This window comes from Pyxicephalus adspersus, chromosome 7 (genome assembly GCF_032062135.1).
Source record: "Pyxicephalus adspersus chromosome 7, UCB_Pads_2.0, whole genome shotgun sequence".
NCBI lineage: Eukaryota > Metazoa > Chordata > Amphibia > Anura > Pyxicephalidae > Pyxicephalus > Pyxicephalus adspersus.
This window is the reverse complement of record NC_092864.1, coordinates 5,322,526-5,350,349: the sequence shown is the minus strand read 5'-3', so window position 1 is coordinate 5,350,349 and position 27,824 is coordinate 5,322,526. Positions and strand designations below refer to the sequence as shown.

The window sequence follows — 27,824 nt, the reverse complement described above, 5'->3', positions numbered from 1 at the left end:
GTGTTGGAGAGAGAAGAGGGGGCGTTTGGCAGTGACGCTGGCAGCCCGCAGGGGGCCTTTTGTGATGGCTTTTTCTGTATACACAGTGTGCTGTACAACCTCCCACACAAAGCAATCACAAAAGAGACTCAGCATTACATGTACCCAAAGCATCTGAGCAGATAAGACTGCTTGTGTATGGATCTGTACTGAAAATTCACAGGTCAAGCTAATCACCGCGTACAAACAAGTTCCCACTACAGAAATCCTATACCCAGAAGTGAACTATAGTGACCCTGGATTATCTGTAAAATTCAAGTTTCCTTGAGTAACAGCGTCCCGAAGCATTTTCTGAAATCCCACTCGACCAACGTTTATTTTGTCCTGTTACCCTGTAAAGCCCTGTTTACCCCTTTCCTCCACTCCCATTTCTCTGCTGAAACAGGGTAAGATAGTGATAAGAAAACTACCCTGTAATAGAAAAGCAGCACTTTACTCAAGTTGAGGTTATCCTACATTATGCAAGATTTGGAGAGACAACTGCCTTCAGATTTTCAACAGTAGGGGGCAGAATTTCCCACCTGTGCTGTTAAAGTAGCTCATCCTATGGGTGAAGAGAAATCTTGCACTTTGGTCTTCAAACCTTGCATTGCTTAAAGTGTAACTAAATGTTAAAAAATTATGAGCAGGCAGGTCATTTATTGAAGAAAAGACAAGCAATGTCCTATCTGCAATAGGAGAAACCTCCCTGCCTGTTAAAAATGTTTACTGTACACCCTATGCCATACGCTTCCGCTAGCAGATATGTAGCTGTTTTGGTACAGGTTTACTATGTGCTACATGGTCCATTGGAACTATTATGTTTTTTTTTTTATTGTCATATATATTTTTTTTAGGTAGAAGCAGCTCTTTGGTATTATATGTCTGTTAACTCGAAGCCTACAATGTTATGTTTGTTATGATATATGTGATGTATACCTGATTTTTTTTGTTATGTTTACCTGTCACCCTTTTTTTTTCTCTGAAAACCTAATAAAACTGATTGAAATAAAAATGTTTACTGGATGTGCAAGGTTTTCACATGTGCAGCTCTGCGATAGATGCAGGGCAAACTCCAGGGTGCTGGGAATGACTCCCATGCATAAGAGTTACAACATTCCTATTTGTCCAATCAAGATGGGTCTGGATCCCATTGGAAGTCTGAGTAGTTATTATTACGCAGTATATAAAAAGCGCCAACATATTACGCAGCGCTGTACAAATTCCATAGTCGAGTGACTAGCTGTCCTTCAAAGGGGCTCACAATCTAATGTCCCTACAATAGTCATATGTCATTATCACAGTCTAAGGTCAATTTTTGAGGGGAAGCCAATTAACCTAAATGCATTTTTGGAATGTGGGAGGAAACCGGAGCACCCAGAGGAAACTCTCACAAACACGAGGAGAACCTGCAAACTCCATGCAGATAGTGTCCTGGCTGAGATTCGAACTTGGGACCCAGCGCTGCAAAGGCCACCGTGCTGACCATTTGAAGTGTAAATGCACAAATTGTGATCCGGTAAGAAAGTGTATTTTATAACTGACTGCTCTCCAGTTTTTACTTTAAGAGCCAAGTGTATGTATCATTAAATGGGAAGGGTAAACATAAGAACTTCCGTGTAGTGCCAAGTCCACTTAGAAAATGAAAAGCCTAATCTTTTTGGAAAGAATGGTGAAAAATTAGAACCCATCAGGTTTTCCTGATATTCAGAGCTCATTGTATTTCTGACAGTAAATAGAGAACTGTATAATAAGGTAAAAGTTTGTCAGGGCTTCAGTTCTTTGTATATACAAAACTAAAAATGAAAAATGTTATAATTGCATCATCACGACTGCTGCCCCCTCCTGGAAGAAAAGCAGAGTGCACTCACCCAGGCAGTGTGCTCCCGTAGGTAACATCCTTTATATTCGATAGTGTTGGGGTGTCGCAGCTTCTGAAGAAACTTCACCTCTTTTATGATGTCCTGCCATTTCTAAGAATTGGAAGGGGATAGTTAGAGAAGGGGACATCTTTTTCCTTCCCGCCTAGAACATCCCTGGACTTCACTTACCTCGTTAGACTGCTTCCCGCTATAGGACATCTTCTTAATGGCAACAACCTCGTTATTGCGCACATCTCGGGCCTGCAAAAAGAATGAGAGGAGCAAATCAAATCTAACAATGGGCAGGCAGTGCTTTCTCTGTCACAGGTATATCATATCGTGATCTACATGTCCATAGTCGCGTGAATGGATAGTGAAAGGAGAAGCAGAACACTGATGGGGTCATTCCACTTGTCATTCACAATCTATTTCTTGTCAGCATATTTGAATGCAGGATGCTTGGTTGACTTTAGGTGCCGCTATATAGAATATTGCAGAGTGGTCATTCTTTAAATTTGAGTACTTCTACCAGCTGCACAAAAATAAATGTTTATCAATGCATTAAATGCTCTGCTGCATCATTTGCAGCTTTTATTTCTCCCCAAGGTTCAGCTTAACCCAAGAAGGCTGCGGTTACAACTTTTCCTGTTTAGGCCAGAGAACAGAAATTTGATCAATGGTGTGCGTTCCCCGGTACTCACAAAGTAGACAGCTCCAAAGCTGCCATGCCCAATCTCCCGCAAATCAGCAAACAGCTTCTCCGGGTCATCTTTGAAGAATAGCTCGGCTACCTCAGGGTCCTTCAGACTGCCAGCCCGGGCGTTGGACGGCATGACGAGGGCCAGAGGAAGCCCCCCGCGGGATACCGCCAGCACTCCCCACGGAGGCGCGACCCTCTGCAGCTACGGAGGAGAGAAATGAAAAGATGGTTAGAGATTTATTATATATTTACAAAACATTTCGGTAACAAACACAAAATGCTTTAGAACATCAAAAAAAGTAAAATAAAAAAAATCACCAAAAACAAAATCATCCTTGACCAACTTTCGCAAATTCTAGAGGGAAGAATCCTCACAAACCCCCTCTGCCCAAAAGTAAGCAGGAAAGGAATAAAAGCAGAAGTGTGATTACAAAAGCTCAGACAAATTTGCACCAAGAATAATCCAACGCGTTTCAGGGGCAACAAAGATCAAAGTGCAATCTGGACCAAACCTGAGCAGAATGAAGATTCTCATTCACCAGCAAGGTTGCTCAGTGGTTAGCACTCTGACCTTTGCAGCGCTGGGTCCCAGGTTGGAATTTCGGCCAGGACACTATCTGCATGGAGTTTGCAAGTTCTCCTCGTGTTTGTGAGAGTTTCCTCTGGGTACTCTGGTTTCCTCATATTCCAAAAACATGCAGTTAGGTTATTTGGCTTCCCCCTAAATTGACCTTGGACTGTGATAATGACATATGACTATGGTAGGGACATTAGATTGTAAGCTACTTTGAGGGACAGCTAGTCACATGACTATGGGCTTTGTACAGCGCTGCGTAATATGTTGGTGCTATATAAATACTGCGTAATAATATTTAGCAAAAAAGTCCATGCGGGATTGAAGGTAAGTGTATTTTTTTTAGTTTACTTCCTCTTTAGCTGCATGTTTTTGGAATGTGGGAGGAAACCAGAGTACATGGAGGAAATACACATGGGGAGAACCTGAAAACTCCATGCCGATATTGTCCTGGCCGAGATTCCAACCTGGGACCCGATGCGCTTTTATCGCCTACCCCGCTTTCCGATCGCACTTGGAAAGGTAAAGCTGCAGGCTGACGCCAGAAGGAACCTTATAGCTCAATAAAATCGAATCTAATAATATTTAGGCAATGCAAATTTTTTGGGGTTTTAGTGCCCCCACAATCTAAAATAAAACAAAAAAGCAAAGGTATTTCTCTCTTCCTTCCTTCTCACAGCCCCAGCAGCATATTTCATTTTTTCCTTTGCTCCCCACTAATTACATTCAGCTTTAAGAGCTGAAAACATACCAGGTACTTCCGGGTATAGAGGATCAGCTGACTTGGCCATGTGACAGTTCCAGGCCAGTCAGCGCACAGGGGAGGGGTCAAAGCTCCGTGTAAGCACTATGACCATAATGTAGCTTAAAGTCTGTATCAGATGCTGGATTTTTGTTGCCAGAGATGATTGTTTATGATATAGAAAATAAAAAACACAAGCAGCAGTACAGAAGTGGCACAACACCTGACACTCCATATCCAACCACTAAAAACCAATGTAGTCCCTGCAGGGGACCGCCGCCTACCTGTCCTCCCTAGAACATAACTGGCTTGCTGGCCTGTATAGTGCTCATTATTATTATTAATAATAAACAGGATTTATATAGCGCCAACATATTATTCAGAGCTGTACAAAAAATAGAGAATTAGTTCATATCTTCACCTCAAATTCCAAATCCCCCCCTGACACATTGTGTGTTACTTCCCCCACCTCCTAGATTGTAAGCTCTTCGGGGCAGGGTCCTCTCCTCCTCCTGTGTCACTGTCTGTATTTGCCTGTCATTTGCTACCCCTATTTAATGTACAGCGCTGCGTAATATGTTGGCACTATATAAATCCTGTTTATAATATTATTAATATTATTCCAGGGTTGCTGGATCCCCCTGGTTCACCTATGATGCCCTTATCTTCTCCAGTCTTGTGAAGCTTTGATAAATCAGACCCCATGTCTTCATGGAGCTGGCGCATAATTATGGTGGCACAGAGAAAGGTCTTCTCCAAGCTGTCGCTACAAGATTGGAAGAATACAATTGTCTACAATGTCCGTGCAGCCCTCCACTAGAAATACACAAAGTCAATGATTTGGATGAGATGGTGCACATCTCTTGTGCACTGACTTTTTTCTGCACAGGCCCATTGCCCGTGTGATTGGTTTGTGGGGCATGGAAGCCTCAAGCATTGCAATGTGATGGGCAGGAAGCTGCATGTTTGCCTCAAACCCATGCGTGTCCTCCCCAGACCCTTTTATCCGGGCGCACCACCTGGCTTTTTTCAGTAACCACCCGGCTGTTTTTGGGTATTTATTGAAGAGCTTGGTCACAATACAGGGGCTTGAACACTGCCCAGAAATTTGGGTTTTTCTGAGCTTTGCGTAGTGGACTGGGGGAAGGGAGGACAGGCTTCTCCCCAGGGCCTTTTAGCTGGGCGCACCACCCAGCAATTTTCATTAACCACCTGGCTGCCTTTGAGTGGTTGGGTCACAATACAGGGGCCACCACCCACCTACAGTTTCTTCACACCCAGCTTAAAAATGTCTGGAGAGATTGCCAGTAAATCTGCTAACACCACATAGGGCCTTGTTTGCTTTGCATTAGCATGTTTAAATTTAGATAAAAATAGAAAAATCTGCGTCTATCCTGAAACTAAACACAGAACAAAGATTCTACAAAATGCACACAAACCTGAAGTGTGTGGTGCTAATGTGTAACTTTCTCTACTGCTAAATTATATTTTTAAAATCTGTTTAGAAGGGGGGGTTTATTTTTTTGCATGCAATTATCTCTACAGTACACAATTTTTAATGGAAACAATCAAAGCATAAAAAAACAACTATAACAATTTTTGTACCCCAAATCTGTTGCATAAAATGAATGAAATTAAGAAAAAGAAACCAGAAACATTGTTTATTAACCTAGGAATAAAGGGGTCTGTATTATGCGTAACGGGGAGGGGGGGGATCCGCAGTTCATAAGAAAAAGTAGGAAGATGGAAGGAAGGAGGGGGCACTGAGCAAGGTGCAACCGAAATGACGCACATACAAAAAAACGAGGGGTTACTACACCACAGACGAAAAAAGGGGGCGACCGAAGCTGGGTAAAGGAAATGAGGACTGGAAGGGTAAAAGAAAAAAAACGGGGTCCTGAAAAGAGGTTCTGTGACAACAGAGGACATTTAAGGGAAGCGGGCATTAAAATATAAATACAGTATTACCCCATTATGTCCTTTCCTGCCAAAAGCCAGGGTTAACCTTTTCCTTGCTGGGCGCGCATTCCTGGCAGTGTTAACCAATGCAAGGCCAGGTAGAGGATCCTGAACATTAACCCTTTCCCGGCTGTGGTGCTGAAGTAGAGATTTATCAGGGAAAGTGACAGATGCAGACAGATCCAAGTGCCGTGCAGCCACCTCCTCCTCCGCTGACAGCCCTGGATACAGGTTTACTATTGGTCTTCACCCAGAGGGGCCGGGAACTGGAGACTGGCAGAGCAGTCATGCCCCCCGCATCCTTCTAAAGCCCCTTTCCCCCTGTGCCATGACACAGCGCACATCGCCTGATACCAAAACACACAATGTGGTCACTGAGCTGCCACACAGACAGCAAGGAATACCTGCACATCATCATTGCAACCCAAACTCTGCACTCTGTATATTGCACAGGGCAAATAGTCAGCTACTGCCCCCATTCCTTACCAAACCAGCTAGTGGCCCCGTTCCTTACCAAAACCAGCTACTGCCCCCGTTCCTTACCAAAACCAGCTACTGCCCCCGTTCCTTACCAAAACCAGCTACTGCCCCCGTTCCTTATCAAAACCAGCTACTGCCCCCGTTCCTTATCAAAACCAGCTACTGCCCCCGTTCCTTATCAAACCAGCTACTGCCCTTGTTCCTTACCAAACCAGCTACTGCCCCCATTCCTTCCCTTTACCAAACCAGCTACTGCCCCCATTCCTTCCCTTTACCAAACCAGCTACTGTCCCCATTTCTTTACAATTACCAAACCAGCTACTGTCCTACTCCTCCTTCACCTTACTAAACCAGTTACTGCCACACCTTTTTCTTTGATCCATTTTCCCTACTAAGAAAACCACCTAATATTCAGTAGATCCATCAAAACAGCTTTGGCAGATCAAGGCGTGGACTTTATAAGACCTATAAAGGTGTCATGGGGTATCTGGCACCAAGACATTAGTACCCGCTGCCTTCTTACCATATTGCACCTTGCTGCTGACTCTTATCCAAGTAAATGACACACCTGGTAATCCCTATGATCTAAAAGAAAATGTGATTCACCAGACGAGGCCACCTTTTTCCATTGCTCCATGGTCCAGTTCCGACACGCACAAGCCCATTGTAGGTACTATTGATAAAGAGTCAGAATGGGGAGTTGCAGAATTTGCAGAACAAGTGGGCGTTCTACCACCTCTATACCCAGGATTAAACTGTTCAGCAATTTATCAGCTCTTATGTAGGATCAGACCGGATGGTCAAAACACCTTTATCTATGTGTACAATATTGAGCCTTGAGGGCCAATGATTCTATTGGCAGTTTAAGAATTTGATCCCTTTCGGTAGGTATTATACTAACTATTGCACACTGAGAACACCCTACAAGGCCTGGTGTTCTGGAGTTGTCTAGACTAGGCTGTCCAGCCATCAGGACTTGGCGCCGGTCAATGTCAGATAGCTATGCCTGGTCATTTTTTTTGCCTCCAACACATCACCATCAAAATTTAACGGTTACTGTCCAATATAGACCGAGACTCCCCCAGAAAGGATACCAAAAAGCCCCCCACCTACCTAAATGTAACTTGAGAGCCATGTCAATGCCATGCCAATGACCATGTCAATAAACCAGTGATGATCCTTCCATGGAAACCTTTTGGTAGGTACAGGGAGGGAAATAAGTCTTTGATCCACTGCTGATTTGGTACGTTTGCCCTCTGACAAAGAAATGACCAGTCTATCTTTGTAATAGTAGGTTTATTGTATCTGTGAGAGACAGAATAACAACAAAAGAACCTTCAAAAACCCAGTGCTCAAAAGTCAGAGCCTGATGTGCATTGTAATGAGTGAAATAAGTATTTGATCCCCTATCAACCAGCAAGATTTCCGGTTCCCCGGTGTCTTCACTGTATGCAGGTAACAAGCTGAGATTAGGAGCACCCTCTGTAAGGAAGTGCTCCTATTCCAAGCTTGTTAGAGTACCTGTATAACAGACTCCTGTTCACAGAAGCAATCAATCAGATTCCAAACTAGCCACCATGGCCAAGACCAAAGAGCTGTCTAGGGATGTCAGGGACAAGATTGTAGACCTACACAAGGCTGGACTGGACTACAAGACTATCGCCAAGCAGCTTGGTGAGGAGGTGACAACAGTTGGCGTGATAATTCACAAACGGAAGAAACTCAAAATAACTGTCTCCACTATCTCCATCGGTCTGGGGCTCCATGCAAGATCTCCTCTTGTAGAGTTGCAATGACCATGAGAACGGAGCAGCCCAGAACTACACGGGGGGAATTTGTCAATGATCTCAGGGCAGCTGGGACCATAGTCACCAAGAAAACAATTGGTAACACACTGTGCTGTGAAGGGCTGAAATCTTTCAGAGCCCGCAAGGTCCCCCTGCTCAAGATAGCACATGTACAGGCCCGTCTGCAGTTTGCCAATGAACATCTGAATGATCCAGAGGTGAACTGGCTGAACGTGTTGTGGTCAGATGAGACTAAAATTGAGCTCTTTGGCATCAACTCAACCCGTCGTGTTTGGAGGAGGACGAATGCTGCCTATGACCCCAAGAACACCATTCCCACCGTCAAACATGGAGGTGGACAGATAAGAGAAGGATGAAGAGAAAAGTGGCTCTTTAAGGCAATATTATTATAAAATTGAATGAAATATTCTATTTATTTTCATTAAAATAAAATAAATGTCTTAAAATACATACATATAGGTTTTAGTACTCTGACATTATGAATCTAGATATATTACATCGGGTTGGTTATAATATACACCAAACCCCAGTGAAGTGAGGGTCAATATAGGAGGTTTTCCTGTTAATGGTCTATCCCGACACGTTTCGCCCTGGTGGGCTTCCTCAGGGGAGTGGAGACCTTGGTATATTGACCAGGTAGCAATGTGGGTTAAAAGGATAGAAGATCAGTAATTGAGCTTGTTCCCGAATACCAGAATCGTAGAAAAATGGGGAGAGGGGTGGTGGTCTGAATACACTTGTTCAAGCTTGATTTTCCATGAAGGTAGTTCTGTTAAAAACACTGGTGGAATAGACTTGGTGGATTGACTGATTGGTGAGGATAAGTAATCTGTAGAAAGATGTAAAATACTAAAAAGATATTCTTTGTCCAAAGTAAGATGATGAACATGGGTAATATGTCAAACACTCAGGATAACTTTTATGGTGTTAAAGAGAGATGGGGTTTTCAAGTGCACATGGTAAATGGGGATGGATATTGCTTTTTTGGATAAAGGAAAAGAGTGTCCCGTCAGCAGGCAACCAGCACAAAGGGCTGGTGGACACGTTATGCCTTGGGGGTGTTTTTCTGCTAAGGGGACAGGACACCTCCAGCACATAGAATGGACAATGGACCGTCAAATCTTGGGTGAGCACCTCCTTCCCTCAGCCGGGGTGGTGGATGGGTATTCCAGCATGACAATGACCCAAAACAAGGCAAAGGTAACAAAGGATTGGCTCAAGAAGAAGCACATGAAGATTCTGGAGTGGCCTAGCCAGTCTTCAGACTTGTTGATAGGGGATCAAATACTTATTTCACTCATTACAATGCACATCAAGCTCTAACTTTTGAGCACTGGGTTTTTGAGGGTTCTTTTGTTGTTATTCTGTCTATCATACCTACAATAAACTTACCATTAGGTAGCTTTATTGTAGAACAAAATCAGCCGTAGGTAGTACAAAGTCAGCGGGGCATCAAATACTTTTTTCCCTCTCTGTACTAACCACTACACCATGGAGACACCCAACCAGACCTACTTCATTTTTCCTGCTTCCAACACATCACCTTCAAGAACTGACTTCACATGCTACCCTACCCCAAAAAAAGTACCACAGTAGGCAGATAGTCAATGTTACATACTGCACCTGTCAGTGGTTTTTAGGTTTTGGCAGGCACTAGTATCTCACCTTCTCCTGACCCAGATAATAGAACATTTTTTTTTAGCAGTAAACCTTCTCCTCACCATTCACTATGTCCAGGCACCGCAAAGTTTCCCCAAACCACACATGGTCACCATCATTTTCCCATAGCACACATGATCCTGATCTTATATCCTGGTACTGTATCTTTTGTGATCAAGTCAACACATTGTTCCCCCATCAACTACTATACAGCGTTTGATCCTGATCCTATAACACACTCCTGTACCACATCATGGTCTTGTCCCATTTCCGGATTCAGCCCCATTTCAAGATTTTTACCAATCTTGAGCTCCCCATACTACCTCTGTACATCTCCTGCTCCTGACTTTCTATGTTTGTGCACGCCACACCTTGGGGCCCACATCTCGCCCAAGCGCCACACCCTGGGGCCCACATCTCGCCCAAGCGCCACACCTTGGGTCCCACATTTCGCCCAAGCGCCACACCTTGGGTCCCACATTTCACCCAAGGGCCCAAGTTGTAAAGGCTTGTGGTTCATTGAATGAGCATGAAGCATGTCCACCAGTCGATGGCATCACCATTGGTAAAAGGAAAGGAAAGGAAAAAAGTAAGGAATGAGAAAGGGAAAGAGCACAGACCACCAAGGAAAAAAAGGAATATGGCAAGGGAACGCCCCTCTTATATTATCCGTAGGCATTTGGCCCTTGAAGTGCTGGAATAGCTCAACTTGAAGGGTAGATCAAGTTTGGCTTCAACAACTATCTTTTGAATTGGCTCCCATCTCACTTCCCGGCTCTATCCAAACCCAAGCTTGGTAGGCGAGAAGTTTTTCCATCTAGGACATAGCACTGCCACATTGACTAGCTTGCAAAGGAAACCATGCTGATAAATAAACACAACCATATCGATACAATTCATATTAGAATGTACTGTCATCACATCCTTTTCTTGTTAACTGGTAACTTAACCTTCTACCTCAAACAATGACAACCATTTCACTTCTGTACCCTGTATACTCAACTATTTACATTTGAACTTCCTGCTTGTATGGTTGGCGCAATGCTTTTACAGTAAAATCTGAGGCATGCCCACCAAGTCTGGTACAAACCACTGTGCAACAAGCACTGCAACATGAAAAAGATCCACATCAGTATAATTTTTTTCCACATTTTCACCAGTCCTCAATATTAATGTTAATTTATTATTCTCTTCACTTCAACGCTTCAATTTTATAAAGAACAAAGGCAAAAAACATTGTGAAGCTTACAATGCTACATAAAGCATTCTATAGTATAATACCCTTGTCTATAAAAAGCATAAATATAATGGGAGTATACACACAGATGAATGACTAATGCTGGTGGGGTAAATATATATTTAACCCTCCTATTACCTGAAAACCTATCGTTGGTACATGTTTTTGCTTTAGGAGCGGGACTAATGTCTGATCCAACTCTGAATGCCATTTTGCAACGTGAGGTGAGGGTGTCTCTAGAAAGGGAATCCCCTTCCCTTTATATTTCCCCTTCTTGAGATTCTTTTCAGCTCCCAGGCAGCATGGTTGGCTGTGTTGGTGACTCGGGGAAGCAGCACCTCGCTTGCCCAATCACTATATGGAGCAATTGGCATGGGCACCATCACAAGAGAGCCAGTCAACAGCTTCTCCATACTCAAAATAATCAAGAAGCAGAGAAGGAGGAATTGTAAGGTAGGTATACCTGCAAAACATTTTTTTCTTAGGTTTTCAAATAAAGTTGGGCAGAGGTTAGCACTCTGGATTTGTAGCGCTAGGTCCCAGGTTGGAATCTCGGATAGGTCACTATCTGCATGGAGTTTGAAGGTTCTCCCCATGTTTGTGTGTGTTTCCTCCGGGTACTCCGATTTCCTCCCACATTCCGAAAACATGCAGTTAAGTTAATTGGCTTCCCCCAAAAATTGACCTTGGACCATAGTAATGACAAATGACTCCTCTGAGGGACAGCTAGTGACATGACTATGGACTTTGTACAGCGCTACGTAATATGTCAGTGATTTATATAAATACATAATGATACCATTCGTTGCTTCTTTAGGGGCAGTTCCCATGGAGATAAATTATTGCATACAAAATGTGCCTGAATGCATTTGAGGTGTGTGAAAGCCCTAAAGGAGGCAAAAACTGATTCAGCATACATAAAGCTTTGATAATTATATTCATAAGAAGTATACCTAAAAAAAATGTCAATTGGTAGGGCTGGGACCCCCCTAGCAAAGACCCACGGTCTCTATTTTAGTAGTCATCAGAGTGATCCCCCGATCCCTTTTAGCTGGGCGCTCCACCTGGCACTTTTGAGTGACCACCTGGCTGTTTTTGGGTCACAATACAGGGCTGCCACCCGCCTACAGCTTCTTCCCACCCAGAGAGTGAAGGTAAATCCAAAACGTTGAAACAATCCCCAATATAGACATCTGCTGCAATAACAGCACTCCAGGATTTCCTACTTCTCCAATTTTTTTAAATTATATATTAAAGCCATTGACTATCCTGACACCTTTGGGGTGTATTGAAATGGCTGTGAGTCAGGTACATTAGTACCGGACTATGCCAAATGTGGACAAAATCACATTTTATGAAAAGACTTCCTAATGTGTACAGGCTGGTATGGCCACAAAGGAGGGGTCCAAATACCCAGCATGCTTGGGTGTTTGTAGACTTTTGCTCACACAGGTTACACCAGCCTTTCTCAGCTTTTTTTAACATGGGGGAACCCTTTTCAGGTCTTCAGAAACCCCCTTCTATAATTCCTATATCCACAGCTCACAATATATTAGTGTGGTGGTCAGTGGGAAGAATGCCTCTTACATTGCTGGCCATTGGGAAGAATGTCACCCTTACAGATAGCCAAAAAGTTCATTGGGGTCACTTATACTGACCTGAGAGGCACAAACTGCTCAATGAACTTCTGGAGGAACTCTGGCTAAGGAACATTGAGTTCAAACTTTAACAATTGACAGAGAAATGCTGAGTTAGATGCAGCAATCTAGTTGGATGAATGCAATGTTTTAGTCCTTGTCATGAGGCCTTCAATGCCTGAATGCCAAATTTTGGAACAGCTGCTTCTCTCTGCCTTGTATGACACCGAGCACCATCCATTCACAGTAATTACCCACCAATTTCCATCATGCCATGATCCCTTCTTACATACACATCCGTCCAACCTATGGCTGCTTTCTTGTACACAATCAGTGTTCAACCCGGAGAATTTTTCAGGCTGGCTGGCAGCCCCAATATTGTGGCCCAACCCTTCAGTAACCACCCAAAAACAGACGGGCGGTTCCTGAAAAGTGCTGGGTGGTATGCCCAGCTAAAAGAGGTCGGGGAGAACACTGACAACGTTCTGTTTAAGTCACCAAAAGAGTTGGGTCACAAAATCCGGGCTACAAAAAAAAAAAAATCTGGGTTCAACATTGACACACCTTAAAGAGGTGTTACTATTAATGTAGACAACTTCCTGCAAAAAAAAAGCCAGACTCTCTTATATCTACATCCTCACCGCACCTTCCTCCATGGCAGACCAAATCAATGCTGGAGACAAGAGGAAGTGGTGACGTCACATGTCAGTACTTGTGCCCTGTGATTGGCTGCTAGACCCAAGCATTATCACAAAGGAGGATAGATGTCGCCCATATTCATAAGTGCCAGACGAAGAAGAGGGCGCATAGATTGTAAGCTCTTCTCTTCCTGTGTCACTGTGTTTGTCATCTGCAAACCCTACTTAATGTACAGTGCTGCAGAATACGTTAGCGATATATACTGTTTAATAATAATAGGCAAGGATAGCATAAAGAGGGCGATGGGGGCTCCCGCACGGACAATATCACCTCATCTGACACGGCCAAGGTAACAGCGTCTTGAGTTTTGGAATTCTATACCCTTTGGCAAATATAAAAATGTTTTTCCAATTGTTTTCTGCCCCAGTGACCTGCCCCTAGGGGAGAAACAGACAGCAGTATACACCTTTTAAACTATTTACACTTAAAATAGGCTATATTCTCCTTTTCACAATGAGGATGCAATTAAAAGACCTCCTAAACTTGTAATACTTTTCACCAGAAAACCAGCTTATTTCACAGCTTTTGTTCCTCAGGGGAGGGATCACTGCAACAGCTCTAGCACGACAGTCACATGACACTGGGAGCTTATTGGCCTCTTAGATTGTAAGCTCTTCAGGGCAGGGTCCTCTCCTTCCTCCCGTGTCACTGTCTGTATTAGTCTGTCATTTGCAACCCCTATTTATTGTACAACGGTGCGTGATATGTTGCCGCTATAAAAATCCTGTTTGTTATTAATATTTAATGTTAATAATAATAACAGTAGTAGTAATAATAGGCCTGGCACAGGGAAGTGCTTTCCTGGTCAATTGGTCTCCATGAGGTGCGAATGTCATTAGAGCATCGGACTACAATAAGTACACCGTGCTTTGGTGATAGCTGCCATTTTCTGCCATTTTGGGGCAGTTCCATCACCTACCCCATATCAAACTCTTCCCCTAATACCATAAAGGTATGAATCCATGAAGAGAATAATTATCGCTCTGCACAGAACCCCACACTATACTTTCATTTTACATTTATTCAATGCAGAGGACGGCGAGGATCTTTCAGTACTCAATGCTGCAAAGAACACTCTATGATAGGACGAGAGCTTTGTCACATGACTTCCACAGGTCTACCCCCATGCAGTGCTCAAACCAGATTTTTTTTTTAAGCCGGGTGGGAAGAAATTGTAGGTGGGTGGCAGCCCCTGTATTGTGACCAAACTCTTTAGTAACCACCCAAAAACAGCCGGGTGGGTGCTGAAAAGTGCTGGGTGGTGCACCCAGCTAAAAGGGCCTGGGGAGAACCCTGCCATTTATTAAATAAATGCAAGATATAGAAAACATAACTAGTTGTATATTTGTACCTGATATAATAAGATAGCTGGCATCTCCAAACCAATAAAATGGAAGATTGATTTGGGGTAAGGATTGTTACAGATATAAAAAAAAAGGCAAACATACAATAATCATAAGATAGTAAAAAAAGAAAACACATCACCCATAAAACTCAAAACAATAGAAGGCAACAGAACATTGGTTGTGTTAAAAACAAACAACAAAATAACCCCCCTGACCAGAAGTGACCCCTCCGTTCCTTCCAATGGCCACCCAGAGTGTTTCACACATTGCCGAGAGAAGACCTCACCATGTGAGCAAACCAAACCCGGGAGCAGATGGAAGTGTTTGTCTTCCAGTAAGGAGACTTTATTGGGCTCCACAAATAACATAACCGCTGAGCTAACAGGGTGACCACAGATGGGTCCATCACCTCCTCCTCCTCCATATTAAAAGGCTCACCATTGGCTCATTCTATTATTTTCTATGGTGCAAGGCTTTTCTTTTATGGCTGTTTTTTCCCCCTAGTAATTGCTGCAGGCCTGAGCAATCCATCACAGATCGCAGCCCCCAATATCTGATTCTTTATAGCCCAACTCCAGCCCAAACATCTTCAATTTGGTTAGTGAAGAATAGAAGCTTCACCCGATAGAGATTTCCCTTAAGTCTGACCTTGTGAGCATGCAATACAAACCTAAAATTGTAACATCCTTTCCGGTATTTTAGGCTTTTATTACACTGTGCACCCCCACCTGTTCTTATTTCTGGTCATTGTGGCCACAGGAAGTGATGAAGATCCCCCTAGTTGCTGCACAATGTTCTCCCAAGTATTTAAGCTGGGTGGGAAGAAGCTGTACCCAAATTTTCAGTAACCACCCAAAACTGAAAAATAAGCTAAAAGTGGCCGGGATGAACACTGGCTGCACAATCCTGACCGGGATTTAGCGTTTTAGGCCTTTTGGGGTTTATTTTTTCACATGCCAGTCCTCAGATAGTCTGGTCATGTGACTTAAAGCCAGGATATTAGTAAGAACTCTTGCTGAAAGTGTTTCGTCCGGGTGCTGATTGGCTGTGCCTAAATACCAGTCCACCAATCCTTATTTGCAGAGATCACACACTACAACAGATTAGCCTCCTTTGATGGTGACAGCTGTAAAAAAAAGAATGCTTTCCATAAAAAAAGCTCATGTTTGTCCCACCAATCTCCTACCTCATGAACACCAAATTATAGAAGGGGTTGCATACCCGGCCCCCGTGCTGTGGTTCCACCCGGCGGACCCTAAAATCCCTGACCCAGCTCTTCAAGTGAGCGAAAAATGGGTGCCAGAACTGGTAACTATAAAAAGTTTTTATAGGAAAAGTTTTTTACTTTCATGTGACTGCAAGTTCCACCCAGGTTCTCACATTACAGTCCATCTTCTCCAGTCTTGGCTTTAATAAACCAGGGCCCATTGTTTTCCGTTCTAAGGCTTTAGCTATTTCAGGTTTTCCTAGTAATCCTGCCAGAGTAGCAGACTTCCTGTCTTAGGGTGACAACGTTCCTTCCCTGAACAGTACAAAAGAGAATCCTTGTCACCTAAGGACAGGAAGTGTCTCAGGACTACAGAATACCCAATCACTGCTCTCCATTACATAGCAGGTAGGTGTTCCATTATCCATACAGAGAACTGGGAGCAACACAAACTGATAACAGCGCGGCAGACACCACGGAGAATTAGAAGCTTACAAGATTTCTGGCAGATCAAGTTTTTTTTTTGGTCCTGCCTTTATCAAACAGATAGAAAAAGGTAGCAAAGGGCAACAGTTCATTTTTAGGGTTAGCATATCCTAACCCCAATGGTTTATAGTTGGGGCTCCAGTTACAATGGCGATTCTGTTCTTAGAATTATTTTAGGAATTAGGAGTAAATGTACAATGAGCAGAGGGGAAAGGTCTAGTCACCAGGATTGCCTGCGGATCTTCCTGCTGATGATCTATCTCCAATTACAGATTCACCATGTCATGTGTCTTTATATAGAGGCGGCCATCTTGGTAGAGGCAGGGATTTGCTTCCTTGTGCCTCCAGCAAAAGGAAATCCAGTGACATCACCAAAACCGTCAGGGCCCAATGCAGACATACAACTATAACTGGTTGTTATCACAAGCGCGGCCGTGGGCCACATGCACCCTTTAGAGAAGTCGCATTTGATGAACTGCCCATCACAACATTTGGCTACGGTTGTGGCCGGTAGTCAGGAATCACAAGGAGTCTAAGTGAACCTTTGCAGGAGAACCTAGGAAATCATGGCCGAAAAATGCCCCAGACCAAAAAAAAATCACCGATCTGCTGATTCTGTCTATTCATCCAGACTTAATTCGCTTGAATCAAGGGGGCCACATCACCTGTATTGGCATCTAAATCTACCGTGTATCATGGCTTTGTCTAAAGGCCGACCACAGGAAAATGGTCATGGAGATCTGCTACTGTACTATGGAGGCCATGGGTGCCTTCACACAGCCAAGGAATCTGAAAAAGTTAAGTATCCAGGGACTTATGTACTGTATGAATGGCTCAGAGCCTTAGCACCCACCATGACTACTGCAGATCTTCATAGACACCATGCCAAGGAGACCACTGATGCCCAGCAATTTACCAACTACACGAAAGGTGCCTGTAACAAAGCAGTGTATTCTGCAAAAGTTGGCGACAGTATCTAGAGAACAATGTATGCTTGGAACAGTGTCACGGCACCGATCACGGCCACTGAAGATCTCACAGATACATAGACACTTGCCACCATGTCAAGGAGACCAACAATGCCTGTCAATGTACCAAGAAGACCAACGGTGCATGCAACAAGCCAGTGGATTCTGTAAATGTTGACTATATTATCTAGGGACTTGCGTATGCTCGGCACAGTGGCACAGCATCCACCATCACTAATGCAGATCTCAATGGGTTCATTGACACTTGCCACCATGCCAAGGAGTCCACTGATGCCCTGTGATGGGCCAAAACCACCAAAGGTGCCTGAAACAAACTGGTAGTTTCTGCAAAAGATAATACCTGGGGACTTATGTATGCTCAACACAGTGCCACAGCACCCACCATCACCAATGCAGATATCAATGTAATCATAGACACTTGCCACCATGCCAAGGAGACCACTGATGCCCTGTGATGTACCGACCACATCACAACTGCCTGCCACAAACTGGTTGATTCTGTAAATGTTGACCATAGTATCTAGGGACCTACGTTTGCTTGGCACAGTGCGACAGCATACACCATGACCACTGTGGATCTTACAGACACATAGACACTTGCCACCATTTCAAGAAGACCGCTGAAGCCCTACAATATACCAAAAACACCAAAACTACCTGACACAAACTGGTGGATTCTGTAAAAGTTGACAACAGTTTCTGGGGATATACATATTCTCGGCACAATGCCACTGCACCCACCATCACCAATGCAGATCTCAGTGGGTTCATAGACACTTGCAACCATGCCAAGGAGACCACCAATGCCCAGCAATGTACCAAGAAGACCAACGGTGCCTGCAACAATGGTGGGGGTTCTGTAAATGTTGATTAAGGAATCTAGGGACCTACGTATGCTCGGCACAGTACCACCTCACCCACCATGTCCACTGCAGATCTTACAGATACATAGACACTTGCCACCATGCCAAGAAGACCAATGATGCCCTACAATGTACCAAAAACACCAAGTCTGCCAGACACAAACCTGGGGATTCTGCAAAAGTTGACGACAGTATCTAGGAACTTACATATGCTTGGCACAGTGACACAGCACCCACCATCACATATGCTTGGCACAGTGACACAGCACCCACCATCACAGATCTCCATGGGTTCATAGACACTTGCCACCATGCCAAGTAGATCGCCAATGCTTAGCATTGTACGAAGAAGACCAACGGTGCCTGCAACAAACCGGAGGATTCTGTAAATGTTGGATATGGAATCTAGGGACCTACGTATGCTTGGCTCAGTACCATGGCACCCACCATGGCCACTGCAGACCTTACAGATTCATAGACACTTGCCACCATGCCGAGAAGGCCACTGATGTCTTGTGATGTATCAACAAGACCAAAGGTGCCTACAACAAGCCAGGGGATTCAGTAAATGTTTACTATAATACCTAGGGACATATAAATAGTGCCACAGCACCCACCATCACCAATGCAGACCCCAATGGGTTCATAGACATTTGCCACCCTGCCAAGGAGACCGCCAATGCCCAGCAATGTACTGAAAAAAACAATAGTGCCTACAACAAACCAGGGAATTCTAGGAATGGAATCTAGGGATCTACCTATGCTCGGCACAGCACCCACCAACACCAGTGCAGATGCCAATGGGTTTTAAGAGACTTGTCACCATGCCAAGGAGACCGCCATTGCCCAGCAATGTACCAAAAACACCAAATCTGCCTGACACAAACCAGGGGATTCTGAGAAAGTTGACAATACCTAGAGACTTTTGTATGCTTGGCACAGTGCCACAACACCAACCAATGCCATGGATGCCTATCATAGTGGTAAGTGTTCCATAAATGACCGCCTTGATTGTCCCTAGTGGGTCAAACAAGCCCACCCATCAAAACAGCTGCCCACAGAAGAGAGATATGCCCAACATTGTCCCTGGCACTCTAAATAATGGGCACCCATTAATGGCTTCACCTGTAAGTAAACAAATTGCACATTGGAGGAGGATCAAAAACAATCACATGATTTAAAAATCTCAATGGCGGATCACTTGCCCATCCTCCAACAAATAATATCGGAGGGCAAACTGATCACCCAAAAAGCCCCATCGCCCAGCTTACCTGGTTGTCGTCGCTCACTCTCTTCTCGCTTGGCAGCTTCTAATGGGCGAGGGGCATCGACCTCTGCCCATGGCCTCCCATGCTGGCTCTTTGGGGAAGCCCTCCTATGACAGCGGCGGTCCCTTTGGACAGTGCCAGCCTCACCGCCCTGACCTCTCGAGCGCCCACCGACAACACCCTGATCGGGCGATCTTCTCCTGCATGTAGCAGCTTCTCTTTGTGTCTGCCGGTGCCTGGGATCGCCCTCCGGTGCCCTATTGAGCGTGCTTGCCAATCTCTATGCAAGGACGGCCATCTCAGCCCGATGAAGCAGGATTGTACCGTGCACGGCCTGGATTATTTATGCAAAGACGATGAATCCCCCACCTATCTGTCAATATAAAATGTCTGTCTGTGCTGATTTCTATTATCTACAGGGGCTGGGGGTCTATCCAAGGCAAATAAAACATCAGACAGCCCCCCCTGTCATCTATAAAATCCCCCTGGATGCCTCTGAAGGCTGCTGTCTGTCTATAGCTTCCCCTATATAATATAATATACAGCAATGATGTCTATGCAGGCCTCCCTCTTGTCTGAGAGCAGCCTATAGCACCCACATAGGCTGTGGTGATGTACAAACAGCCCTATAAAATGTAAACACCCCCTTTTTGCCTAGCGATAGTTACAGCCCTCTGTGTATGGAGATGTGAGGGGTGTATGGAGGAAATCAGGCAGCCATAAGAGGTGCAGGGCTGCGGATATATAATAGTATGAGGATGGCAGCTGTATCCCCTCCCCCTCCTCACCCTGTCATATATATGTGGAGCATATACAGGCCTGCGTGTGCCCTCAGTGCAGGAGCCCTCAGCTCAGTGCCAGTCTATAGGGAGACCCCCTCCTCCTTCCCGTCCTCTCTATACAGCTCTCCACCCCCTCCCCTTTTTTTTCTCTCTCTCTCCCTCCATCCAAGATGGAGGACCGGGCGGGAGCTAAACCGGAAGCGGCCGGGGCGGATGTAGTGCGCATGCGCAAGTTGCTATTGAGAGCAGCAGGGCGTCCCCTGGGGGAGGGAAGGGCAGGTGACGTGCGCGCACGCCTCACCCGGCTTAACTGAGGGCAGAAAAAGCCTCCACTGCGCGTGCGCCACATTTGTTTTTCTTTTAATAACAAGAATAAAACTTTATTGAAAATAAACAAAGCACATATTTCTGATACAAGAGAAGTGAATCGATTTAATATTATTATTATTATAATTATTATTATTATTATTATTATTATTATTAATAACAGGATTTATAAGGCCCCAACATATTATGAGCTGTACATTAAATAGGCGTTGCAGATGACAAATACAGACAGTGACACTGGAGGACCCTGCCCCGAAGAGCTTACAATCTAGAATTTGTTAATAGGAACCTGGGTGAAAAGCCACACAAAGATGTTGCCATCCTTCCTAGCTAAGCTGAATAACACCGCCTTAGTATTCAGAGTCTGGGAGTCAGATGCTGCGATGTGTGGCTTTTCATATGAATGTACTGCTTTGGGATCAATTCTTTAAAAGGTTCCAAAGAAATAAAAAGCCTGGCATATACAATAGGGGCAATAAATAAGTAGAGAAGTTGCTGGTAGTAACTAGATCCCTTTTCCTGAATAAAAACATGGCCAGGATGGGCTGACGCCTTTTTTCTTGGGGAGGGGGGGGGGGGGGGTAATTTTGCTATATTTCTTTAATGTTTGGTTATTATGACACATATAAAAGTGTTTTACTACAAAAAAAAGCATCATAAAATATTACAAAGGTTATAACCTGTAGGCATTTTAGCAGCCTGTGTGTCATTGCAAAAATGAAAAAAGAAAATTAATGCAGCCAGCACATCTTGGCACAGGTGATCCCCATCATGTGATGTAGACATAAATCCTGATTGGTCTTGAGATTGGTTATTATTACTGGTTGAGTTGATTGAAAGTTTCCCATGCAATGCTGGATCACACATAGGCCACCAATATTACATTTATTTAGGAATTTATTTTATTTTTGGTCCATGGCACAAATCTGTTACATCACAGTGGTCCTTCTGTCTTCTTCTCTTTGAAGGAAGGGCTGCAGAAAGCCAACAGCACCATCCACAGAAACGCCAGGGCGAGGATGACGAGGGCGGCATTGCGCAGTCGCTGTGCACACAGAGCTGCTTCTTCCTGCAAGAGAGGACATCATGTAACACGGGGGGCAGAAGTGAAAGGTCAGTCAGGACTTTTGTGTCATTATTACCCCTGCTTAGTGATTGCCCAATGACTTCCTGCAGCTCTCACCTCCAGCTGACCTCCATGCCATTACAGAGCATAGACAGTAACGTGGTCAGCGAGACGAACAAGGAAAAGCTGCAACAGGCCCAGGAGATCAGAAGGGTTGTTGGGCCAAGCATTGATCAGCAGGGCAGGCATTAGGATTGGCTTTTTGCCCTTAGGGCACATACACATGCTTGTGGCCTGGTGCCTTTTCACATGCACATTAAAACAACGGGCAGGAAAGACCCGTAGGGCCCATTCACACCTTGTGCATTGTAATATGGCCCACGTCAATGAACCATGCTTTATGTTTTCGGCACAGTATTGCATTACCCTGGTGGGAAGCCACACATGTGCATTGGGGTGCCACTGACAATAAATGGCCCTGCAACATCCTGACCCGTGTAACAGTAACGCAATAAAGGGAGTGTTCCCACAATGCACAGCACTGGAAGGGTAGGAACAAGACCTTACCAAACAGGGGCCACTTTATTGCTGCATGGTGCTTGTGAGGGCCCGGACACAACATGTCTATTGGGATTGGTTCATGCCAATTTGCGCTGGGTGAAAAGGGGAAAACAAAAACCAATCCTGGCCCTTCCCATCTTATAATGCAGAGAGGCCGAGGTATTGGCCAGCAGCTGCAATGCATTATGGGATGACTGTGGTCAAGTCCACGCTCCAACAAGCCTTCTGCAGGTATTTCTGGCTGGGCGTGTGGCTCACCTGAGGTATAAGATTCTCTTTCAGGTTTCCATCATACATAAGGTTGTAGCATTTGGTGGAAGCGATGGGTTCTGTTTCCAGCATGTAGATCTCTGGGACGCTGGAACTGTTCAGAGGACACTGGATGGACTGTCTGTAGGAAGGAGAGGAAATGTTACTAAGGCTGAGCTGTGTGTAAAACAATGGCCCTGACTTTTTTTTTTGCTCGGTAAATCAGTGGCCAGCCATTTACCTGCTTCAGACTGAATGATCAGCAGCCTATTTAAACACTACTTGTTAGGGTAGGTGTACTAGACAGAGGTAAGTGGCCTTAGTTCTGGATAACAACCAGTGCTTTCCATAACACAAACCAACTACTGACCCCTCCTCCCTCCCCTTTTTAACTTTGACCAAAATCAATGAAAAATGCTTTCAGCTGTTTTAAAAGAGACAGACCCACCCTAGTGCACTTGGTGAAATCCTTCAAACTGTGGGCTAAGGGGGATTAATAAACAGGATTTATATAGTGCCAACATATTACACAGTGCTTCATTAAATAGGTGATACAAATGACAGACATATACAGACAGTGACACAGGAAGAGAAGACCCTGCCCAGAAGAGCTTACAATCTAGGACGTGGGGGAAGTATTACACAATAGGAGGGGGAAATGGAATGGTGGGAAGTAGTGACGAGTAGGTGCGGTTAAAGTGCTGGGTTTTGAGGGCTCTTTTAAATGAGCAGAAAGTAGGCGCAAGCTCAATAGGAAGAGGAAGACCATTCCAGAGAGTCGGGCCAGCTCTAGAAAATCTTGGAGCCGTGCGTGTGATGAGGTTATGAGTGAGGAAGTCATTAGTAGGTCATTGGAGGGGTGGAGGGTATGGCTACTATCATGGCAGAAAGGTAGGTGGGAGAAGAGCTGTGGGGGGATTTGTTTATCAGGTAGGTAGGTGCAACAAGAGCTGTGCAGGAATTTGTGTATGAGGTAGGTAGGTGGGACAAGAGCTGTGAAGGGATTTGAAGGCAAAGCACAGGAGATGAATTTGATTCTAAGGTGACATAAAAGCCAATGAAGGGAACTACAAAGGCAGCAGAAGAGTAGTGGTGGGAAGGCTGTGTATAAGGTAGGTGGGTAGATAGATGGGAAGGCTGTGTATGTTCTAGGTAAGTAAGAGAATGTGTATCAGGTGGGAAGGCTGTGTATAGGGTAGGTAGGTTGGAAGGATGGCTGAGTCTGGCTGCAGCATTCATAATAGATTGGAGGAGTGAGTTGGGTTAGTGGAATACCAGAGAGGAGGAGGTTACAGTAGTCCAGATGAGAGATGATAAGAGTGTGTACAAAGAATTTGGTGGTCTCTGGGGACAGGTAGGGACAGATTTTGGATATGTTGTGTAGGTGAAAGTGACAGGACCTGAAATTGTTGTATGACCTAAATCGCTGTGAACGATCATGTGACTGTGGTAAAAACCTCATTTAAGATTTCAGCAATAATACAACAATATCTACAGAACAGAAGCAGGTGAGGTCATGTGATGCTCTCTGTGACCACAACCTCCCCTGAGCACAGCACAGCACAGATTCCCCCTTACGTGCTCCGTGGTAGCAGCTCTCGAGGACCAGTCAGGCTGATGCAGTATTTCGCAGTGCATTCAACTTCACTGATGTTGCATTGGGTGGACAACCAATGAGAGATCAGAGTGATGGTCAGCTGAGTATCTGTGCCTGTGAAAAACAGAAGATGGGTACAAATGGAGAAGTGTAAATTCCTCAAAGTGAAAGCGGAGAAGGGGAGGGTGGTGTTTCTATAGTGAAAATTCAAAGAAATTAAATCTGCAAAAAAAAAAAAATTAAGATAACCAGGAAAGGTTTTCTGCAATGCACAGTTTGAATCTGAGGCTGTCCCTTTTTCGACAACTAGATGTCAGTAGAGTCATGACCAGGGTCATTCAAGTGCGTCATGTGAGCCCTGGCTGTCATCATACAGTGTGCGCTCATAGCAGACCCAGCTGCAGTAAAACCTAGCTGAAGGCATTTTGATTTTGGTCAAAAGTAAATAGGGAAGGGAAGAGGGGGTCAGTTATTGGCTTGTGTTATGTAAAGCACTGGTTGTTATCCTGAACTAAGGCTTTTTTCTCTCGTGCACACCTGCCCTAACAAAAAGTGTTTAAGTAGGCTGCTTAACATTCAGTCCAAGCCAGATTAAAGGGATACTCTGTCTGCTAATGCCTTGGATAGGGGGATGTCTGACTTCTGTTGAGCCTGGACTGCTGCTGTGGACTGTTTGGACTGGCTGCCTCTTAAACTGTGATTGGCTGAAAAGAATGATAAGGATAAATCCTTATCCTGATGTGTTAGCTGCACACCAGAGGATGAAGAGCCGTGCAGGAGAGGTAGGAAATGCATGCAGTCCCGATATGAGGAAACACAGGACACCAAACAGGAAAGGCCACACACGTGAACATCTCCAATGGCACAGCGCAGCATTTCCTGATCTGCTAATCTCAACAAATACAACCAGAGGTGATCTAAGGGGCTGCAAGATGAATGCTGAATGGAATCCGAAGACACTTACAATGCAAGATAAGGATTCCTATCATTAAAAAATGTCTGTCCAATAAGATTTGAAGATCGCAGTCACATGTCTACAATAAAAATCTTTACGTTGGGGTCAAAGCTTTGTGATTTGCCGTGCTGATTTCCTCTTAGATTGTAAGCTCTTCTGCCCAGGGTCCTCTCCTCCTCCTGTGTCACTGTCTGTATCTGTCTGTCATTTGTAACTTCTATTTAATGTACAGCCCTGCGTCATATGTTGGCGCTATATAAATACTTATAATAAACCCAAACTGACCTTTCATGCCAAGCTGGGTGCCATTTGCTATGATCTTCAAGCTGCTGTGATTGGCCACTAGCTGCCACGGAGAGATGGTAATGGTGACCAGGGCGGACGCATTGGCGCTGTCCTCAGGATTCCTTGTCCCTTCCACATGTTGGCTGCTGTTACTCTGGGTGCAGATCTTACCCGTGCTGAGGGCATGGAGGATGCCACCCCATTCCTTTAAAATGGGAGAAATGAAGAATTAGCTGTGTATATCAACATATCAGTAGGACAAGACCTACAAGTGTCATTAAACTGCAGCAGGGAAGAGTCAGGTCTCCTGTCCTGCTGTGTATATAGTTTCTATACGTCTTTCACCCCCTGGACCCCAGTACCTGGGTGAAATCGATGTCTTGCACCGGCTGTGTCATGATGTATGCTCCAAACAACAGGTAGGTGAAGCCAAGCGTTACAACGCATATGAAAAACGTGACCACGGGAGGGTGATGGTGAATGCAGGAACGCAGGCCCTGGCATGGCTGACACGTCATTGCCGGACACCAGGGACGCACCCGGCCTCAGCCAGAACACCTGAATGTGGGCAGGACAAGAAAAAACGGGGTCACCGTCTACTGTCACAATGACCTGCAGCATAGCCCACCTTGGTTCACCTCCTAAAGTCCTGGGATAGTGGCAGTGATCTTTAATTTTAGCCCCCCCAAATTAAATCATTAGATGAGTATAAATGCAGTTTACAATGATTTAATGCCCCTTGGGTTCAATGCCTAGGCAAATCTTGCTGGGATTTGTAGTGCTACACATTTGTAACGGCTCCTATTGTGCTTGTATGGAGGTGCTGGCTGGGATTTGTAGTTTTGCAAATTTGTATTGGCTCCTATTGTGCTTGTATGGACGTGATGGCTGGGATTTGTAGTTCTTCCCCCCTATTCTCAGTTCATTATACATCACTAGCCCCTATTTTTTAGGCTATTTACTGAATAAACCAATCAGCATCTAGCTTTTATTTCAACCTGAAAAATGCAATAAGGCTTCTGATTGGTTGCCAGGGGCAACAGGGTATTTCCTTATCTGGACATATTCCATACATATGCCCCCCTATGCTGATCTGCAGTCATCACACCGCGGTGCATTATGGGATCCAGCGGCACAGTGTCCGCTAGCTCCTCCCCCTTCAGCTCTCACTGACCACCTGCAGTGTCTACCCCACCCACCGATGCCAGATAGCGCCTCACACTGCACACCAGCCCTGTTTTTCTTTCCCAAAGCCATCCATACCCTCGTAACGGGGCTAGCTCTCCGGTCCCTCGGTACATGCAGGGGGACGCCCAACGCCCGAGCTACAAAAAAATGGCGACAGATCCACGTCGGCGCCACGTGCCACTGATGTTACCATGGAAACTGGCCGGAGCCTGGGTTCTTCCCATATGTCGCCCCTACAGAGAGGTTTCGCCATTTTGTTGGTTTGCAACAACGTGCACATGGCTTCATTTTAGAATTATGGCTTTTTAAGTGGGACGAGGAAACATTCCAGTTTTCATTGTTTGGCACATTTCCTGCCAGAGAATCCTTCCCTGTATACACCAATATACACCATATAAATACCTATATATATACTGAGCAATAGCAAAAAGCAAGCAGCTTTTCCTGTTGCCCGGGTGCTATTGGTTGTTCATTGGTTGATTTTGTTGCTTTTGAAAGCACAACTTTATATTAATTGAAGTTGATCTTTAATATTTTTCTTAAGTAAAACCCATGTTGTAGAATGGCGACATGTCATCAAAATATATAAATTAAGTTTGAGTGGCCCCCAATGCATGGCATGAGCTGTGTCAACAATCATGGTGAAGGCCCATTGCATTGGCAGCCCATTCAAAAGAATGTTTAACGTATTCTTCTTGGTGTGGTCAGCCTATGTCCCAAATCCCTGATGTGTTGACATTTATTCCTTGCCCTTCCCTACCCCAGTGGGGTATTTAAGTTCACATGAGACCAACAAAACAAAACATTTAGTCCGAGGGCTAACCACTGCTTGATATTTACCGGTAAAATTGCAAAAAGCCAATATCAGTTATTCTTTCTATTCCCAGGAATAGGGGCAATCCTGTTTAGGCCCTGCATTGTGTTAACACATGCAACCCCATCTATGGTGCCATTAAGGGTGGACACAGACAACAGCGGGCCCCTGTGCAACATTCACTAGTGGGGCCCCCAACAAACCCCCACCCCAATCTCTACCTTCATCTCTCCCACTCTTCTTTTTTACCATTCCTCTATTTCTCCCCCCACCCCAACCCAATCTTTATAACGCCCTCTTTCCTCTTTTTTGCCATTCTTTCCCTTTCTCACCCCTTATTTCAAGGGCAGCCCTCCGCCAGCAGGGGCCCCTGTAGAAACTTGCACAGTCCATGGCTGCAAGCCCACCCTTGGTTGACACCTCATAGCATGCACCCCACCCCCCGTGTACAGCCAGTGCATGGGCA

General features: G+C 44.8%; 2 protein-coding genes across 2 annotated transcripts in view; both read right to left on the bottom strand.

The window, feature by feature from the left end:
- The window catches only part of TAOK2 (TAO kinase 2), a gene marked incomplete in the record, with an annotated part of 43,498 nt that extends 23,049 nt beyond the window's left edge, over positions 1-20,449 (bottom strand). The window contains 4 exon segments of the mRNA XM_072417206.1: positions 1,890-1,991; positions 2,070-2,141; positions 2,582-2,782; positions 19,538-20,449. Coding sequence (XP_072273307.1) covers positions 1,890-1,991; positions 2,070-2,141; positions 2,582-2,713 — 306 coding nt within the window.
- A 272-nt stretch (positions 20,450-20,721) lies between these two features.
- TMEM219 (transmembrane protein 219) lies at positions 20,722-26,741 on the bottom strand. Its single transcript, XM_072417208.1, has 6 exons — positions 26,620-26,741; positions 25,719-25,914; positions 25,357-25,561; positions 24,098-24,230; positions 22,529-22,661; positions 20,722-21,712 (listed from the first exon to the last, which is right to left on the bottom strand). Exons 2-6 carry the CDS (start codon positions 25,872-25,874, stop codon positions 21,578-21,580), a joined length of 762 nt encoding a protein of 253 aa, XP_072273309.1. The 5' UTR covers positions 25,875-25,914; positions 26,620-26,741; the 3' UTR covers positions 20,722-21,577.
- Between the last annotated feature and the right edge of the window lie 1,083 nt (positions 26,742-27,824).

Excerpts from the sequence above, each read along its gene's own strand:
- TMEM219 (XM_072417208.1), bottom strand. The coding sequence starts at position 25,874 with ATGACGTGTCAGCCATGCCAGGGCCTGCGTTCCTGCATTCACCATCAC. Across the intron at positions 25,562-25,718 it reads AAGACATCGATTTCACCCAG|GAATGGGGTGGCATCCTCCA; the intron begins GTACTGGGGTCC and ends CCCATTTTAAAG. Across the intron at positions 24,231-25,356 it reads CACCCAGCTTGGCATGAAAG|GCACAGATACTCAGCTGACC; the intron begins GTCAGTTTGGGT and ends TGTTTTTCACAG.